General features: G+C 38.8%; 1 protein-coding gene across 5 annotated transcripts in view; it reads right to left on the reverse strand.

The window, feature by feature from the left end:
- The window catches only part of PPP2R5C (protein phosphatase 2 regulatory subunit B'gamma), a 139306-nt gene that overhangs the window by 89498 nt on the left and 28613 nt on the right, over positions 1 to 21195 (reverse strand). The window contains exon 1 of one of the 5 annotated variants that reach the window (XM_045529232.1): positions 11629 to 12094. The exons of 3 other annotated variants lie outside the window; for them this stretch is intronic. In XM_045529232.1, coding sequence (XP_045385188.1) covers positions 11629 to 11722 — 94 coding nt within the window. In that variant the 5' untranslated portion in view covers positions 11723 to 12094. Of the gene's footprint in view, positions 1 to 11628; positions 12095 to 21195 lie in introns of those variants that run through there. One more of the 5 variants, XM_045529305.1, reaches the window with a different exon arrangement.

The following is a 21195-nucleotide window of genomic DNA, read 5'->3' on the forward strand; positions in this document are numbered from 1 at the left end:
TAAATTTTTTTTTCTTAAGACTAAACAATTTTGAAAAACTCTAGAAGAGATGAATGGTGGTAATGCTTAGGGTACCAGATAATAAGAAAGAAATCAAACCTTGGTGGCTGGTGCTTTAATTACATTAGCTTGAGTTGCCCTGCCTAGGTTTTGCAGCACTGCTAATTGATATAAATATTTACAGAGGCGGCGTGTTTTAGTTACTATGGATGCCATAGTTAAGGCTATTAGCTTGGCTGATAAGTCCCTGTTTCCTGCCAAAGAACTCTTTACTGAATATGCTTCTTAAACTTCCCTTAATTTATTTGAACATTTAAATCTGAAGTGTAGTGTTAAAAATTATTTTGGGAGTTCCAAGTTTAGCCTACATTTCACTTAAAGGTTTTCCTCCTTTTTAAAAATAAAGGGTGAAAAGGCTCAAATAAGCCAATGCCTAAGCCCATATGTTATACTAAACAAGACTGTAAGAGTGCACTGGTTTTTCTAAGTTAATATGTAAACACATGTGCGCACATGCACACACACCCCACCAAAAGATATTTTTCCAATCTATGTAGGCTGGCTAGTCTATGTTGATTTAATTGGATAATGGTAACTCCAACTCACACAAAAATGAAATGCAAAAATTAAAGATCAGTATCTTGAAAGTTATTTAAATAATGCATAAAATTTGGAAGTAAAAAATGCATGATATATGGCCACTGACATTGTACTATTTGAATAAGAGAAGCCACCCCCTGACCCCCTGAAAGTTTACATGCCTTACTAAAGGTCAGTTTCAGTACCCGATGGCCTCATCTGGAATACAAATGAGACAAAGTGAGAATGGAGATTTAAGGGGAACAAGTAGAAAAGAGAGGAAAGTAAGTAAAAAATTTCAGACTGTTATAAATTTAACTTTGGCTTAAATTTAAGTTAACCACTGTTTAAGAGTAATAAAAACACTTATCAATATAATGTCATTTGTGGCTTTATTGTAAAGGAAAAGTAGCTGAATTTACTAGGTTCTTGGAAAAAAAAAATACCCACTGGACAGTCACTCAGGTTCTCTCCTGGCAGAACATTTCTCCTAAATAACGATAAAATAAAAGGAGAAATTTGTTCATTCTCACTTTTTTCTCTTCAGGGATATTAGATTGGAATGTCAATCCAAGCTCCTTTCTTCAATGCCCTAAAAATAATTTAATCAAATGCATTCTTAAATAAAATATATTCGGAGATTCAGGAAGGCATGGTGACTTAATCAAGGACCCCAGTAAATGATACTATTAGGCCTTAGACCTGGATCTGATAGCTCCAGATTCCTTTATGATGTGATCTAATAACTTCGGAAGAGATGTGTGTGTGTGTGTGTTCAGTAAATTAACAAGACTTCAATGTTTTCAACATACAGTAAAATATTTCTAAAAGGGCCACTGATGCTCTTTAAAGTAAAATGTCTCCTCAAGACCAGGTCCAAGAATTGAGAAATATCTCCACATTTCCAGCAGCTTGGTGGAGCAGCAATGGACTCCATTCTAAAATTGGACAATGTGAAGCTTCACTCTGGCTTGGTCATTTGGTCATTCTGACACCTGTAAAATGAGCACAGAGCCCTTGTGCGTGAGGCTGTGGGACTGCGTGTCTGCAACAGCCCCTGGGATAGTCACAGATGTGCCAGATGCCCCATTGGCCTCCTCCTTCTAAATACCTGTCTAATCTGAAAGTTTAAATCAAATTAACAAAAAAACAAGGGAGACCACGCTAAGCGTATGCAATGTGTGTACATAGAGCACAATACAGCATAGAGCGATGTAACACTTGCTCAGAGCATCATGAATTATACGAGAGCTATCAAGATACTAAAAACTCGTAAAAAGGTTTTGGTTTTGAAAACTGCTGTCATGTTACATTTTTTTCCCTTAAGAAATGAAGAAACAAAATATACTGTATACTTGGTGAATAAATACATATTTATATTATTTATATAAATAAATAAACACGAGAGAGAAGAGGAGAGAAGAGAAGAGAAAGGAGAGAAGAGAAGAGAAAAGAGGAGAGAGGGAGAGAGAAAGAGAGAGAAAGGTCTGAAATGACATATAGTAAATTCCAAAGGACAGTCACTTTGAGACATGGGGGACGGCAACCAATTAGGGGGATTGATCAGGGAAAATTTTAATTTTATTTGCAATTAAGAAAAAATGTAAAGGTACCTATACTTACACGTAAATTAACTGAAAATGGATCTTAAAAGAAGATTTGAAAAAGTCAGAAGGAAACTGACCAAGGCAGAAGGGAGGCTCCGGTGGGCCAGGGTACTAGATGCTCTTACTTTTCACTAGACCCGAGGGACCAGTTACGTGGGTAAACTGATTGACTACTTAGTTTGTGATTTTTTTTCCCCCTCAAGGGGAAGAGAGAAAAACCACAGAAGCCTGGTAAAAACAGGGTCAGAGACACATCCAATCCATACTAGAGAGATTTCTTAGGCCAAGGATTTTTGATTTTTTTGGTGTCAGGACCCATTTACACTATTAGAAAGTAGGAAAGACCCCAAAGAGCTTTGATTACGGGGTTATATCCATTGATACTGACCATATTAAAGAATTTTAAAAATATTTCCTTGTTAATTCATTTAAAATAGCAATAAGCTCATTTCATGTTAAGTAACATCATTATGAAAATAACTTTATTTTCAAAAAATTAGCAAGAAAATGGCACTGCTTTACAGTTTTACATGATCTTTAATGTCTAACTTAAGAAGACAGGTAGATTTGCCTATCTGCTTCTGTATTCAATTTGCTGTGATTAATATTTTGGTTGAAGTATATGGGGAAAAAAACACCCCAGGCTCACACAGACATGTTTAGTTGAAAAAGGGAGGTATTTCAACAGCCTTTTCCAAAAATTGTGGATATTTTTCTTTGAATCGATGCTAAGATTCAACAAGTGATAGTTTCTTAAAGTCCAGGTGCCATGTGGCATCTGAAACCATCTTGATGACCTTTTCAGTGACATTAACATGCAGCGGTTGTGTCTTACACTAGGAATGGCTCTACTGCTCATGCATGTTTTGTAGCATCATTTATTAGGCATTTGGAACACACTGGTGCATGAGCTGTGCAGATCTTCCACTGTATACGTCAAGAAGCCTCACTTGGTAACATCACCACCTATCTCAGTGGGAGAGTCTGTGGCACTGGAAGCGATCACGCTCACAACTGGCAGATATAAGTTTTCCAAAATTCAAATTTTGCTTGAAAGCTCAAATTTTATGATGGGCAAAAATTAGTGTCACAGTTGTTTCTCTTGAATTGATAAACTCACTTCACAGATTTTTGAAAAAATATGTGCCAAATATTCAAATCTTAATAATCACAGTTTGCCTGCCTTTTGTTCTGTCAAGTAAAAATGATGTTCCTGGCAAAAGTGGCTATTTTAGCTCACAACTGCATGGCAGTTTTTCTTTAAGATGGCCATTGCACTCCAACATGCTAGAAGGGCTTTATGTGAACTTTGCATTTCATCACACAAAATTAAAAAGTATACACAGAGCTGAGATTAAATGAAACTAATAATTTCATTCTTCATCAAGGATATTCTTGGGTCAGACTGGTGTCTGGCTGGCTGGACACCACTGTCCTGCTCTGTGGAAAGAGCCATTTTACCCTCACTGCCTCTGTACCACCAGGGCAAATGTCCACACGGTGAAAGAGGCAGACTACATCTTGGTCTTCATATGAGATAGTCATGGCCTTGCAGAACCCATGAAAGTAGCTCTGCAACTCCAGGGGCTACAGAGCACCCCAAGACCAAGGGCATCTCAGAAAGTGGTTAGCCACCCCTTGATAAGCCTGACCTACGATATAAAGCTTGCGGGAAAAAAAACCATTCCTAATTGTACACGTGCAGAAATTGTCTACAAATGTAAATACACAAGTATGTACACTCCCTGCCTCTTCCTTGAAGTCTACCAAGAATAAAGAATCAGCAACTTAGGAATAACTGGGCTTGTTCCCTAGAGTAAAATATTACTATTCTCATAATTTTATAAATTAAAATAGTGTAATTAGAACATACTGCTCATGAGTAACACAATCAGCAGACAAAAATTCAGCTGCATTATATATAACAAGTTCACATACATCAATGACAGAGACTGAAAAAAACCTAATCAATGTTAACAGCTCAAATTCTATTAAAAATACCACAATATTAAAATTTAGAATAAGATATAAGGTTATAGATGAGACCTCACTTGGTTAAAATGCTATCTAATTAAAGCAACATCTGCATTTAAAAACAACTAAAAGGGAATGACATGTCAAGTGACCCTATTTGGGATTAATCACAGATATCTCTAACTTTTAAAAATAAAATTTCTTATGAATGCTATGTTAAAATTCTTTTCTTCAAAAGAGTTAAAAAATGAGGAGAGGGTATGTATATAAATGCCAATTTCTTATTTCACTCTAGTCTTCACAGACTGGACTATGAGAACAGAGACTGAATGGGGACCAGTAAGCCTACTCTGAACATGGCCATGGACATGGTGCTTGGGATCCTCTTGGTAGGTAATTTTATGCACCATCTACAATAGAACATAGTTCAAACTCCAGGAGTACTGAGGATACTAATTTCTTTCAGGTGGTGAAATGCCAAGCAAAGTGCAAGAGACGAAAAGGCTCAGTATATGAGAGAGACAGAGGGACAGATAAGCTTCAAAATGAACAAATGTAAGTAATACAGCTATAGGAAAATAAAATAGATTGTGGTTAAGCTGCTGGGCTTCAAAGTGCCACATATGACCTACAAAAGGAATAACCACCGCCACCACTAACACTTTGAGAGTCTTACAACACTCCAGGCACCATTTTAAGCACTTAACGTGTATGAATTCATTTAACTCTCAAAACACACAAAGAGGTCGGTCATATTATCATTCCCATTTCATATTGCATTTCTAGGCACAGAGTGAATTGTGTGCCCAAGATGGCTCAGCTGGCCCGTGGTGGGTGGGGTTCTGCTCCAGGCCCTGCCCTTAACCACTAAGCTCCTGCCTCTCAAGTTGAGATGCAACTTTCGTTTTATCTTCCAGTGTGCCTTAAAGGCACTCACACTCTGAAAGACCAGTAAAAATGCCCATGAACATCAAAAAAGGTATACACTACCAAAACACTGTCTGGTAAGACAGGCTGTGCCCACCATGAGTTGGCAACCAGAGGGCCAGCACTGCCTGGCAAAAACTCAGACACAAAAGACCACTGCTCACTATTCAGGAAACAATTTCTAAGTTATTACACTTCCTTTGCACTATTTCTAAAGCAGAACCTTTTTAAAGATATTTCCCTCGCCAGTAAATACACAAATTATAAGAAAGCAAAATAGCCCTATTAAAAAAGATATTTTCCTCAAATATTATGAAAAAGTTTACATCTATGTAGAATTTCAATGAATACTTGTATATCTACTTCCCTAGATTCAGCAACTGTATATACTTCAGCACATTTGCTTTATAGTTATTTTACCCTTTACTATTTGAAGTTGCAGAGATCATGATACTTGTAAATACTCCAGTGTATTCTCTAAGAATAAGAATAGTCCCACAAAATTACAACACTTTTACTGTACCTAGAAAATTAACCACCATTCTACAGCATCCAATATCATTCTGTACTCAACTTCTCCAACTGCTCCCAAAATGTCTCCAATAGGTTTGATTTTGTATTTTTTAGAACTAAGATCTGATCTAGATTCACTCACTGTATTTAATCATTATATCTCTTTAGTCATTTTTAAAAAACGAGAAAGGCTTTTGGTTTACGAATAATTCAAGGGCCTAAAATAAAACCAGATTTTATTTACTGTAATAGTACTAGTTTGTCCCTGTGCCCTTTAGCCAATGCCTTTCCAAGACTAAAAAGAAAAGACTTTTTAAAAAGTACATTAGTGGGATAAACAACACCATTTTAAAAAGTTTTCCACTTGTTGGTAAAACTTCTGGTCTGAAAGGGAAAGGCCCAGAGGGGAGCGGTTACCTGTGTCCACTCTTCCAACAGTCACCTTGCACAGCTTCTCATGAGCTTGGCAAGTACCATTCCATTTGTCAAGTAATTAATTAAGAAATACACCAGATAGCTATTATCTGAACGATCACTTAGAGGAATAACTTTTTATTTTCAATCCACTGACACCGACTGAAGCTTATAATCTAGGTGTCATGAGAGAGAACAAGTTCAACAGGACACTCATGATTTTCTGGAGGGGATAAGAATTCTAAGCCAACAATTAGTACCTGGCAGACTTGGTAAGTGAAATGGGACAGCAAGGAAGATTACCAACTTTCTCCCCGGACACCAAGAATGAATGCACGTAAACCTTAATACTCCTATTCAAACCCGAAATTAATTTTCAACTTCATACACTCAAATATATTATACTGTACAGAAAACAATAAAAATCAAAAGGTACACATGTCGGAGCTTTTGCCACCGTCTCTCAACACTCTGATGTTTGCAGAGGAAAGAAGACGAGCTTTGCTGTCAGCCTGAGGCTCAAACCACGTCTCACTACCTTCTCTGCAGCCCTGGGCAACAGGCTCCCCTTTCTCTTCTAGAAAAAAATGGGGATAATCCTGCCTCACAGTGCTGGGCAGATTCGAAGATAGAACAGAGAGAGGACATGGCCCTGGCCCAGCACACTAAAGGTGCTCAATAAATGCTGCTTCCCTTCTGGGATAGCCACCAGCACAGCTTTGGGACCATGAAGCTGGCACACAGGGGGCAGCAGCCCTGGACTGGGCCCTACAGGCTGTGTGACCTTGGGGAGAAGAAACAAGAGGATTTGTCTTGCTCACCTGTCAGGCAGGAGTGCTGGGAGGAACAAAAAATGAGTGTTCACAAAAGCTTGTTACAATTGGCAAAGTGCTGTAGGATTAAAAAAGAACAACCTTGCAATTATATCTGACATGCGGAACTAGAAGTATGATGTACCAAAACCACTTTGTCTTTGTTCTGTCTGTCCTTTTCCTGGGTTTAAAAACACACACCCTTTTCTTGACTAATGCCTTACCTCTTTATTTCCTCTCATTCCTCTACACAGTTAACATATTTTAACGAAAAAATTCTAGGAGATACACTTTGCTGCAAGGCAAAAACCTCTTAAGCAGATATTATACCCAAGTTCAAGGGTAAATAAGACTAATTAACAAAAAGGTATATGGACTTTACAGATACACTCCCCTACCCCCCACCCCCAGAGAGTTATCTGTTACTTTGGTTACATTCCACACCACCAGGAATACAAAAGAAACAACATTACATACTGGACCACTACAGGTTAAGGTTTAAGGGTGTATTTCTATAAAGTAACTTTACAGAGAGCTACAGTTACATAGTAAATAGATGTCTGTGAAGTAAAAATCTTGCTTTGAGCTGATGCACCACTCAGAGAGAAAAAAATCACTGGTTTGATCTTTCGAAGGGTCTTTTACGTTTGGTCATCATTCAGATATTTTTCCTTCCTAGTTTCTGGGAATAAAGGTAATAGCAGGTACCACGTCCTTACCAGCACTTACTGACTTCACATCATGTAGGCATGTTCTAAATTTAGTAGCCCACATGCACTGTGTATAGTTATTAATTTTATTAATATAGGGCAAGTCACTAGATTTAGTGCAGCAGGAAACGAAAGGCCTGACTTCCACGTTTTTCTCTGAATTTTTATTAGAAAAGTAAAGAACTTCCACGAAGGTGCCCCAGGAAGTACTGTGAGAAAATAAACTCTCCCATAATTTGACCTCCACTTCTCAGGAAAAATGGTTTACATAAAAAAAAAAAAAAATGATTTGCTTTCCAGCTTCCTACCAGGCTGGAGCTACTTCTGAGTCTTTCAAAGGTAGCTCATCAACCAGGTAAGTTTACTAATGATTAGAACAAGATGAGAGCAGTTAATAACTTTCTTGAGACCCAGAATAAAGGGCAGCTGGAAGAGGTGCAAGACTGCTCACTTCCTTTTTGGCCACTAATATCTTGCTAGCCTGGCTGTCACTGCTTTAAACCCAGCTCTTGAAGCAAGCGTGAGCTGGAGACCTGGAGGGGGGGACAAGGGCTTGGTATCAAGCCCCCTCCCAGCATCACACCAGACAGTGCAGGAGAAAGCACTCCAGCTGAAAGCCTACTGCTGATTAGGTTTTATTATTCTTAACAGGCAACCAAAAATCCAGGGAATAGTCTAGAACAGGGTTGGTAACCTATGGCCCATAGGCCAAATCCAGCCTGTCACCTGTTTTTGTAGTAAGGCTTACTGGAGCACAGTTATGCCTATTTGTTTACTGTCTATGGCTCCTTTCACCCACAAAGCCAAAAATATTTACAATCTGGCCCTTCTCCAAAAAAGTTTGCCAATTCCAGCTTGGATCTGTACTGTCCAATACAGTAACCACCAGACATGTGTGTCTATTTAAGTTTAAAATAACATTAAAAATTCAGTTTCTCAGTTGCACATTTTAAGTGCTCCACAGTCTTATATGGCCAGTGGCCACCTTAGTGGACACCTTAGTGGACAGCACAAAGAACTTTTCCACTTCCTGGACAGTTCTCTTGGGCAGTGCTGGACATACAGAATTTAAGGCATCAAGCTAAATTTATAGCCATCAAGTTCCAGATGACTCTCTCTCCTTGTACAGACAGAAAGATTTACACTATGTTTCAAAAAATATGTTCCTTTCACACTTGAACTTTTCAGGAAATACTAATTCACCGTATTAATTACAAACGCCAGACTACTTGGTAGACAATAACTGTCAAATCGACTGGGACCACCATTCAGTGGAGTGATCGAGTTCACCCATCTGTTTACCTGGCTGCCCCCACCCCCGTGGACTGTACACTGTGTGCAAGCTGAGCCACAGCACTTGCTCTCACTCCAAGGTAGGACCTGCCTGGCACGTGGTGTGGATCAACAAATATTAGTAAAACGAATAAGAAATGAACCCCAGGCACAAAACTGTTATACAAAAAGAGGCCACTGAACCGAATAGATGGTAGGACATTAAGAAAAAACTATGGTAATCCTGTAGCAAAATGTTCTTCAAACAGCCAAAATTTCTATTTTAAAATGAGCTAAAAAAAAAAAAAAAAAGATTCAAAACAGCTGTCTGGTTTTGGATTCTGGCTCCACCACTTCCAGGCTTTGTGACCCCAGGTAAGCTACTTTCTCTTCTGTGCAGGTGGGAGGACAATGCATCACACCCCATCCGAGTGAGCGAGCCAGGCAGCCCAGGGCTGAGCAGCTCTGGTTCCTTCCCCTGCCCAGCATCTTGACATCAGCGCCTGCTCTCTCCAGAGCACCCTGCTCGTGAGTTCCTGCTCTGTCCCTCCGGTACCTGAGCTCCTTGGTGGGTCTCTCCCACTGAACCATTAGCTCCTTTGCAGCAGAGGCTGTAACTTAGTCATATTTAATGACCTTTAGCACTTGGCACACAGAAATGCTAAATGGATGTCAAACTAAGAATAAAAGCCTAGAAAATAAAACAAATTTTGCTATATCTCACGTTAACATGCTTGCTCCAAAAAGTCCTCATGAGTAAATGAAGCAGTTCTCCAAGTTTTTTTTTTTTTTTTGAGACAGAGTCTCACTCTGTTGCCCAGGCTAGAATAGAGTGCTATGGCATCAGCCTTGCTCCCAGCAACCTCAAACTCCTGGGCTCAAGCGATCCTTCTGCCTCAGCCTCCCAAGTAGCTTGGACTACAGGCATGCGCCACCTGCCCGGCTAATTTTTTCTATATATATTTTTAGTTGTCCAGCTAATTTCTTTCTAATTTTAGTAGAGACGGGTCTTGGTCTTGCTCAGGCTAGTCTCGAACTCCTGAGCTCAAACGATCTGCCGGCCTCAACCTCCCAGAGTGCTAGGATTTACAGGCGTGTTCTCCAAGTTTTGAAATTTGAAATTACTCCTACTGTTTGAATTAGAAGTTAGTCTTAGGTCCCTAAAGGTTACCCCTTCTTAAAAACCCAAGTCTCTTTCAGGTTAATACACTTCACTACTTTTTCTCTTCACAATTATATAGCAAACAACCAACCACCTAACCAACAGCAAAAAAATCTACACTGGCCATAATAAGGTCTTGGAATTAAAAAAAAAAAAAAAGCCAGTGTGGTTTAAGATATAAAATTAAAAGATTCTATTTCAGAATAAATTCATAATTCAAAAAATGACTAGTACATTAAGTGTCTAATAAAAACCGGAAAATTCACAAACCAAAATGATTTGTTATTTATAAGAAGATATCTTAAAACTATGAAAATTTACATTTTACATGCAATAAAATTATCTTATTGCTAACCAGTTGGTGTTTAAGAACTAACTTAAATCCAAACAATTATATTTTACTCTTGCACATTTGGTTCCTGCAACTAAAATATCTAAATGTTATCTGTAGTCAACCTCGGCTTTTTATTGGGTGTATTACAGAAACAATAAATTCATAGCCTGTCCTACAATTTGTGAAAGTTGATTTCCACCAACTTCATTAAAGATAGTTTGGAGAGAAAAGCAACACCCATTTTACTCTGACAGACTGGGTATTCATGTGCTTTTATCTTCCCTGGGTACACCCTAGGATCTGAAAGATCTTGCCCGGCATTTTAGTCATAGAGGCTATTAGTCACCCGGAAATCTTGCCTCCACCCTCCCTTAACACAGGTCCTTAAAGGAGATTCTGACAGTTAAAACTGTTTTGTTAGGGCACAACTGTGATATTATAAATTTTAAAGTGGTTTGATTAAGTGTAAAGTCCATTTTTCTATTTCACCCAATTATGACCCAAAATTCTTATAACAAATATCTTAAAATATCAACTAAGAATAAGTATCCTACTACCATTATACCTATAGTTGAATATGTAACTACTATAGTAACTGTTTTTAAGCTAAGTTTTAAACCCAAAATATGTATAAACCATAGGATAGACAAACTGTAATTATTAATTTTAAAGTCAAATGGCAATACAGAGCCTATTTAAATGCAAAATATTTCCTAACATTCCACGAAAAAGCCAATACTTCAAAAATTATGACCCACAATAGATTTCAATATTTCAAAACACGAGCATATTTCTCTTTTAGGCTCCACGGCAAGAATGAAAACAATTCTTTCAAAGGAAGTTCTTTTCTAATCAATTCTGCATATTTTCTGACTGCAATTCATATTTAATTCAGAGATGTGTCCCCGGTAAAACCTTTGGAGCACTAAGCAGCACAGATGTAACAGAAACTCTGCGTACGCACAACTTGGCCAGGCTTGGTGGGCCCGCCTCTCCTCCCACCCCACCCAATGTCTTCCCCGGGCAGTGACTTCACATCCTTTGACATCAGCACAGCTTTGAAAGGGGGATGGGAGAGCGAGCAGAAAGCAGAAAAACCAGCTTTGAACTATGCATGCAAGGCCTCTCTCAAGCCTCACATTCTGTAAGTAGTTCGTAAAATGCCAAATGGCAGTGACACACCCAATCTCCTCTGCTTAAGTCTGCAGCGAAATGGAGTGAATTCTGCTGGAAAGGACTTCCTGCTTTTCTTATCTGAAGCACAATAGCCATTTATTAACTACCCACGGAAGGTTCCGATTCAGTGAAACACACAATAACTTACCTCGAATATGGAGAAGGGCCACGGGCTGGAAAGGCCCATTGGAGTTGGCCGCATCCACCACCATCCTGCTGCCCGCTTTATTACATGTCAACATCTAGACTTCAGCGGGAAAGGCAATGGACTCCTTAAGGCAAGAAACCAGCCTCCATTTTAGTTTAAAAAAAAAGACAAACTGAAGCTCTCTGCAGCTGGAGGGAACTGGCTGGTTCGTGATGTCAGCAGGCATGGAGCTCGCTGATTGGCCAGAAGCTGCAACTTAAAATGACACTAAAAAAAAAAAACCTGCAAACGGAAAGAGCGTTCTGTTTGGCTGTCAGTGCGCACTAAAAGCTTGGACATTTTCCGGCTTTCTGCAGTCTTCATTTCTCAGTAACTTTCAGGCAAAGATCCCATCTCTTAGGGGACAGGACTGAGGCCATAACCTTGGCGAGACTGCAAACAAATGATTCCGAGAGAGCTTCCAAAAAAAGCATGTGCGTACACGTCTCTGAACTTTAACTTTAGCATTTCCTTAACTGGTACCCCAAATTCAACGGTATTTTATACCCTCCTGTACATCTTCTACTTTCTAGTTCTAATTACTTTAATATCTGCATCATAGGTAGTACTCTGGCAACCCAGTTTTTAAAAGCAAATGGTTATTCCAATATTATACAATTCTAGTTCATTAGTTTGGACTCTTGTTCAACTTCCCCTACTACTAATAGGGCAAGTTGTGAACTTATAATCTCCAAACACTGTTTTCTCTGGATAGTTTTTTTTCCTGAAAAATTAAGTTTAGAAAAATGAAACTGCTTTATATTCAATAGTTAGAAAGTGCTACAAATGAAGGTATTTATACCACCTGGCCATGGGAGTAAAAGGAAAAAAGGCATAAAATGAAATGCGGTGTGTTTATTTTTGTATCATAAAGATGTTGACATACTAGACACTTTTAAGTTGTAGATATTTTGTTTAAATTTAAAAGATATTTCACTTATTTTTATGGGATTATTATTAAAAGCTACTCAGATTACTCAGATCTTAATTTCCCATCATCAAAAAAGGTTAATGTAAAAAGCTATTCTAAGGAGACAAAACATAATTTTTGAACTGGAGTATCATAAGGTCCCATGGGGTACAGGGAGGTAAGATGAGTTCCTACAAAAAGAAGTATTATCAGTAGCTACAAAAGGAAATGAATAAACTATAAGAAAAACCTCTTTGGCAGGTAGAACTGAAAAAAATTCCTCACTTCTTCACACAAATAACAAAGTTTGTCCAAACTATGGCCCCTCTTTTTAAATAAATTTCTCACACAACCCCCACTCATTTGTCCCACTCATGAATAAGCATACAAAGCCCTTAGTTCATAAACAGAATTCAGAATAGTAAGAAACACCTGACACAAATGAGTTAGCAGTTACATCTGGGGCTGAGCACGCCACACATTCCAATACATGAATGAACTGCTACAACCATTCAGGGTGCTGACTAAATCCTCCCTCACTAGTATGAATTTAGTTTTTATTATGTGTATCAATAGCCATTGAAATATATAAATAGATAAAAGCAAGGCAAATCCCACCCCTGCACCCCTTTCCCTGGAGGCAAAAGACACTGCTGGATTCCATGGCTGGCATGAGACCATTTCTAACTAGCCATGGGGAGGGGTGCCACCTGATCAGCCTCTCACCACCTCACCACACTGCTGGTTTCACACCTGCTCTGGTCTGCTGCTACCAAAACAGCAGACAGTTCAACGAAAAGAGCATGTGCTGTCAGTCGGGCAACACGAATCTAGACACTGCTGCACGCCTCCTGGCACTTTGTTGCCGACCCCTAGGTTGTGTCTGTCTGGAGAGGATGACCACCGGCCACAGACTACCACCATGTAGCCATGCTGATGGTGACAATGGTGCTAACACTCACCATCACCTCCTAATGCAAGGAGTGATGCCAGATGACTCAGACACCATTAGGAACGAAGTGTTTGGGGGCTTGGTAAGGAGATTCTTATTGCAAATCTGGGCTTTCAAGAGACACAGGCCTGCCAGTGATTTAATATTTCATACTAGATGAGATGGACTATGTGCCTATCCTAAGACTACGCTGATAAGTTGGAATAGACGGAAAGACTCCGAGGAGGTTTATATATAATATACAGAATTGAAGTCAAAGAAAAAGTGAAGACACTTTCTGATGTATTTTTCCTAATGATCTCAGATCAAAGGATCTCTACTTTATTAATGATTTTCCCCCATGCTCTTTTGAAACCTTATGCATATAAAGTAGTTCTTTAGAACTCCAAAAATATGATGTGGCTGTCACTGATAAAGCATACTCTAAGGTATAAATAATATAGAGAAAAAAGGCAAACAAAGATAAGGTATATTTCTGAACTGGAAGTATAAATACTGTAAATATGCTGATGTTAATTTTTCCGCAAATTGACTTATAGGTTTAAAGCATTTCCAATGAAAATGCAGGTGGGCCTCTTTATTTTCCTAGGTGCTTGACAAAACAATTCTAAAGTTCACCTGGAAAAATAAAAAGCAAGAAGAATGAGAACACTAATGAGAAAGGCCAGTTCTACCAACTCTAAAGCTGTATGAATTAATGCCGGTGTGATGGGGCACAAGAGGCAGGTTAATGGAACAGAAGCAACAGCTCTCAAACCGATGAACATATTTACATAAATGTAACACCATGATAAAGAATGAATGCCAAATCAAGGGAAAGGGAAAGAATTAGATAATTGCTTGGCAATCTTGGGACAGACAATTGGTTAACTACACGTAGGAAAGAGTCAATTTAAGTCTTTTTACCTCATACCAAAACAAAATCTGAGATGGATGAAACAGTTAAATAAAAAAAAAAAAAAATCAAGGTCAGGCACGGTGGCTAACACCTGTAATCCCAGCACCTTGGAAGGCTAAAGTGGGAGGATCACTTGAGGCCAGGAGTTTGAGAACAGCCTGTGCAACATAGTGAGACCCCATTTCTACAAAAAAATTAAGAAATTAGCCAGGCGTGGTGGGGTGCCCCTGTAGTCCCAACTACTCAGGTGACTGAGGTGAGAGGATCACTTGAGCCCAGGAGTTGGACGCAGCAGTGAGCTAAAAAAAATACAAACAAAAAAACCGCAAAACCACACTTCCAAATCCCATAGTCTTTAGAAGAAAAGGAAAGTGAGTATCAATTCTCAAGCTAAAAAAGGACATTTAAAAACCACTGAATAAAGGGGTTATAAGGGAATATAAGGGATATTGCCTATATTAAAAAATTACAAATGTCTGTATGTTCCCTCCAAAAAACAAGTAAAAGGAAATATAAATACTATAAATGCAAGGAATTAATAGTATTACTATAATTGATTAGAAAAACACTGAGACCTTGGTGTTTAAATGATTTGTTTCTCAAAAGAACTATAAATGATCAATAATTGTATCAAAAAGTATTTTTTAACCTATCACTCAGCAATTTAAATTACCGTTTTTTAAAACGGTAATTATTCAATACTGGTACAGGTATGATGTAACCTTGCCAAAAAAAAAATCTATAAATTGTTCTGATTCTTTCAGAAAATAATTTGGCAATATGTATCAAGATTCTTTGTCTAAGTAATTTTACTTCTGGGAATCTATTCTAGAAGTGCCACAAATAAGCATCACATTTCTTAAAATAATCATTTAAAAACTTGTGCTGAAACACACATAAAATTTACCATTTTAACCTTTTTTAAGCATATAGTTCAGTGGCATTAAGTACATTCACACTGTTGTGCAGTCATTACCACCATCCATCCACAGAACTCTTCTCATCTTGCAAAACTGAAACTCTGTACCCATTAAACAATAACTCCCCCCAGCCCCTGGCAACCACCATTCTACTTTCTGTTTCTATGAATTTGACTACTCTAGATATTAATACAAGTGGAATCACACAGTATTTGTCCTTTTGTGACTGGCTTATTTCACTCAGCATAATGCCCTCAAGATTCATCCATGTCATAGCAAGTGTTAAAATTCACTTCCTTTTTAAGGCTGAATAATATTCTATTGGTATATAGCACAGTTGTTTATCCATCCGTCAATGACATTTGGGTTGCTTCCACCTGTTGGCTATTGTGAATAATGCCGCTATGAGCATAAGTGTACAAACATCTGTTCACATCCCTGCTTTCGATTCTTTTGGGTATATAACCAGAAGTGAAATTGCTGGATTATATGGTAGTTTTGTTTTTAATTTTTTGAAGAACTGCCACACTGTTTTCCCCAGTGGCTACACTATTTTACATTCCTACCAACAGAGCACAATAGTTCCAATTTCTCCATAACCTCATCAACATTTGTAATTTTTTAAATAGCAGCCATCCTAATGAATGTGAAGTATTTCATTGTAGTTTTGATTTGCACTTCTCTAATGATTAGTGACATTGAACATCTTTTCATAAGCTTATTGGTCATTTGTATATATTCTTTGGAGAAATGTCCATTCACGTCCTTCACACAATTTAAAAATCAGATTTTTGTTGCTGCAGGAGTTCTGTATATATTTTGGATATTAACTCCTTATCCGATACACAATTTGCAAATACGTTCTCCCATTCTGTGACTTTGCCTTTTCACTTTGCTGATTGTGTCCTCTGATGCAGACAAGTTTTAAATTTTGATGTAGTCCACTTCATACCTATTTTTACTTTTGTTGCCTGTGCTTTTGCTGTCATATCCAAGAAATCACCATCTAATGCAACGTCATGAAGCTTTTCCCGTTTTCTTCTAAGAGTTTTATAGTTTTAGCTCTTTTGTTTAGATCTTGGTGATCCATTTTGATTTAATTTTTGTATGTGGTATGAAGTAAGTGCCCCACTTCATTCTTTAGCATGTGGTTATCCAGTATTCCCAACACCATTTGTTGAAAAGACTGTCTTTCCCCACTGAATGGTCTTAGCACCCTTGTCAAAAATCATTTGACCATCTATGTGAGGGTTTATTTCTGGGCTCTCTATTCTATCCCATTGGTCTATATGTCTGTCTTTATGCCAATGCTATACTGTCTTGATTACTGCAGCTTTGTTGTAAGTTTTAAAATCAGAAAGTGTGAGTCCTCTAACTTTGGTCTTCTTTTTCAAGATTGTGTGGCTATGTTGATCCCTCGAGATTCACTATGAATCTTAGGATGAATTTTTCTATTTCTGGAAAAAAACACGGTAAAAGTTTTAATAGGGATTGCACTGAATCTGTTGATTGCTTTGGATAGTACTGACATCTTAACAATATTAAGTCTTCCAATCCATAAATAAAAAACGTCTTTCCATTTTTTGGTGTCATCTTTAGTTTCTTTCAGCAAAGTTTTGTAGTTTTCAGTGTACAAGTCTCTTACCTCCTTGATAAGTTGATTTCTAAGTATTTTATTCTTTTTGAGAGCATCATACTTTATTTATGGTTCTAAAATACTGGAAACTACCTTAATGTCGAAGGGATTATCCCATACATCCAGTGAAATATTATGCATCCATCCACCAAAAATACTTAAACATAAGTGAAAAAGGCAGTATAAAACTTTTCAGAGATAGCATGATCATAAAAAGAATCACTTCCAAAATATCAACAGTGGTCATCATGGGGAGGTATGGCTATGGATTTTTCCTTTTTTATTGATATATAATAGTTGTACATATTTTGGGGTACATGTGATATCTTGATACAGGTATACAATCTGAAATGAATGATCAAATCAGGATAACTGGGATATCCATCACCTCATTTATCTTTTCTTTGTATTGGGAACATTACAATATTTCTCTTCTAGCTATTTGGAAATACACAACAAATTGCTGTTAACTATATTTCCCTACTGTGCTCTCAAATACTGGAACTTATTCCTTCTATCCAACTATATTTTTGTACCTCTTAACCAACTTCTCTTCATCCCCTTCTCTCCCTTCCCCTCCTCAGTTTCTGGTAACCACCATTTTACCCTCTACCTCCACAATATCCCCTTTTTTAGCTCCCACATGAGTGAGAACATGTGGTATTTGTCTTTCTGTGCCTGGCTTATTTCACCTAACACAATGACTTCCAGTTTTATCCATGTTGCTGCAAATGACAGGATTTCACTCTTTTTTATGGATGAATAATATTCCACTGTGTGTGTGTGTATATATATATATATATATATACACACACATATATATACCACATTCCACTGTGGTATATATATATATATATATATATATATATATACCACATTTTCTTTATTTATTCATCTGTTGATGGACACTTAGGTTGATACTAAATCTTGGCTGCTGTGAATAGTGCTGCAATAAACATGTGAGTGCAGATACCTCTTCAACATACTGATTTCCTTTCTTCTGGATACTAGTGGGATTGATCCATGTAATTATTTCTGAAACTTCCTTATATCAGTGTTGCTAAAACAAGCACATGTTACTTTCATGAGAATTAAATGTAACCATGTTTTATTATTTTTTTTTTTTATTTTTATTTTTTTTTATTTTTATTTTTATTTTTTTGAGACAGAGTCTCGCTCTGTTGCCCGGGCTAGAGTGAGTGCCGTGGCATCAGCCTGGCTCACAGCAACCTCAGACTCCTGGGCTTAAGCGATCCTACTGCCTCAGCCTCCCGAGTAGCTGGGACTACAGGCATGAGCCACCATGCCCGGCTAATTTTTTGTATATATATATTTTTTTTAGTTGGCCAGATAATTTCTTTCTATCTTTAGTAGAGACGGGGTCTCACTCTTGCTCAGGCTGGTCTCGAACTCCTGACCTTGAGCAATCCACCCGCCTCGGCCTCCCAGAGCTGGGATTACAGGCGTGAGCCACCGCGCCCGGCTGTAACCATGTTTTAAAATAATTTTTAGAAAGAGATATAGGTTAAATTACAGCAGGGAGAATCCCTCAATGAGTGCTGCCTCAGGTATAGGTTAAGAATAGAGAAAAGGCTGTGATGGGAGCCGAGGAAATCTGATAGAAAAGATTTATTGTAATGGATAAATGAGATCATGTATGTAAAAATACACAAACAGAAATTAGCTGAAATAAGGCATGAAAAACTGAACCCACAGATTAGAGGATGTTGACTCCTTGTCTCAATCAGTTATGAGCTGCCTAAATTTTTACCTTTGCATCTGAGTCTATATGCTCATCTAAGCTATAGGGCTCATGTGATCTCTGGAGCACTTTCTCCATTGATGAAACAAGCTCTTGGCAAACGCAACCCAGAAGAGGGTTTAATGCAGCCACATCACTGGGACGTGTTTTCATCACCTGCTCAGGGAGGGACCAAACAGAGGGGACAGCTCAGCACAGGGAAAGAGGCTGCCTTGAATAACCCCAGGCAGGATCTTTCCTCACCTGTAAACGGGGATGTATCCCCACCTCCTCCCATTGTTAAGAAGAGTAAACATCGTGTATGGAGGACACGCCCCCTATGCAGTTGAAGTGGGCAGCCCAGGAGGGAGCAGCTCCAGCTGAGGCAGGATACAAGTAAATGTAGCTCTGGCCATCACACGCAAAATGCAGGAAGCAGTGGGCACTGTCCCACTCGAAAAACCTGAGCTGTCCACCAACAGCGTTTCAGAGAGATCCCTCCAGCTGCAATGTGGGGCTGCAGCAGAGCCACTTAAGGGATTTCTACTTAGACTAACCCCTTCCGAGCAGGCTTCCTCTTACCTCCTGGTTCTGTGGCTCTCTTCCTCAGCCCAGTCCCTAGACAATTCCTGGCACCCATCAAATACACTGAATGAATCAGGCGTAGCACCCAGTTCTGACCTTACAAAACCCCGTTGCTACTCTTCACACCTCTACCCTGCAGCACATAGTTAAGAGGGATACACCATCGCATCCCTTCGAGAACAGCAATTCCCATTCCTCCGAATACAGATCCCTTTCCAGGCCTCCCATGACACACTTGCTGCAGGAGTGGACACCTTTCAGTTACCACCTGTGGTCAGGCCTACCTGCCTTCTGTGCTGGCCTCACAACAGCACAGAACCTTTGAACCTTTCCTGAGGCTGTGGCCGTACCATGAAGGGTTGGAGCCAGTACCAAGGAAGGGTGCCTTGCTGGTTCAGTCCAGAGTGCCTGCACAACTGAACGTGGGCACACAGACCCATAGGCCTCTCACCAAATACCATAAACACAGTAATCTTTGTGTTATACAAAAATGAAGGTTTGAAAAGGAATTATTCTTTACTGTCTGGGTCTCCCATCACTGTTTCATTCTTTACTTAAAAACAAACTGCCTGTAAATACATCCCACTGATGTTATTTCCAGATAGTAATTCCAAATAAAACTTTCAAATTTTCATTTCTAAATTCAACTGAAGGTTTTATTTTTATTTTTTACCTCCTCCAGCAATTTTGTAGGCAAATTAAATATGCTTGTATTTTAGTGAAGAAGTTTTACAGTAATTAACAAAAAGCTGGTTTTTTGAACCGAGAGACCTGTGGCATCATAACCACAGTGCACTGACAGGATGCTGGCCAGCACTATTTTTTTTTTAAATTGGAAACTATGTGAGCATGGATGATATATGCTTTGTTGAGTGAGAAATCTAACCTAAAAAATTTGGCTTTATTTACAGTTTAAAATAGACTTTTTCCTGAGACAGATAAAGATTCCTAATATCCAACTATGTTCAAAGGTTTCCAGGGAACTTGTGCTTGTCAATATCAAAGACAAGTGGACAGGCATTTGTGCTCTGTTAACGTGAGTGAGTCCTCTGAGTGACGAGCTTGTCCACAGGGAAGCTCAGGATAGGGATGTGGAAAAGAAGTGAAATCCACCCAAAAGAAGTGCTGTGTCCTGAGGCCTTGGCTTACTTTTCTACTCCCTGCAGCGAGGCTGGAAAACCTTATAAACAAAGCCAGTGCTCACACTCCTTTTTCTGAGAACACAGGAAACCAACACAAAGTACGTAAAGCATGCATACATTGGCGTGCTTTCATGCTAATTGTTTTGTTTGATTTGCCTACACTCTTACCAACCCAGGCAGTTGGTCAAGTGAGTCATAAACTTCATTTTCCAAGAAGTCTGAGGGAGAGTGAGGTGAAGGGAACCTTGAGCCTGGATGGGTTCTGGCCACCCTGAGAGAGTGGTTTCCATCTCTATGGAAACTGAGGGAGAAGCAAAAGGATAGGCTGGGGCCCGGAGGGCTTTTCATTTCCTCAGTGAATGTACTGTGTGTTTTCTGGATCCCTGGCAGTTGTTAGAATGGGAAGCACACATAAGAGTTAACGTGAGTAGTGAGTGGTTTAACATGTACAGTGTGTTCTGCAACCCCGTGTCCATCACTGATGCATGGATAAGCAAACTGTGGTCCGTCCACACATGGAATACCATTCAGCAAAGTTCTGGCACATGCTACAACATGGGTGGACCTTGAGGATGTTTGTTTCATGAAATAAGCCAGATACAGAAGAACAAATACTGTACGATTCCATTTGAATGAGGTTCCTACAGTAGGCAAAACCATAGATACAGAAAGTAGAATAGAGGTTACCGGGGGTTGGGGACAGGAGAGAGAAGTCTTACTGTTTCATGGAGTTTCTGTTGGGGG

The sequence above is a fragment of the Lemur catta genome, chromosome 1 (genome assembly GCF_020740605.2).
Source record: "Lemur catta isolate mLemCat1 chromosome 1, mLemCat1.pri, whole genome shotgun sequence".
Taxonomy (NCBI): domain Eukaryota; kingdom Metazoa; phylum Chordata; class Mammalia; order Primates; family Lemuridae; genus Lemur; species Lemur catta.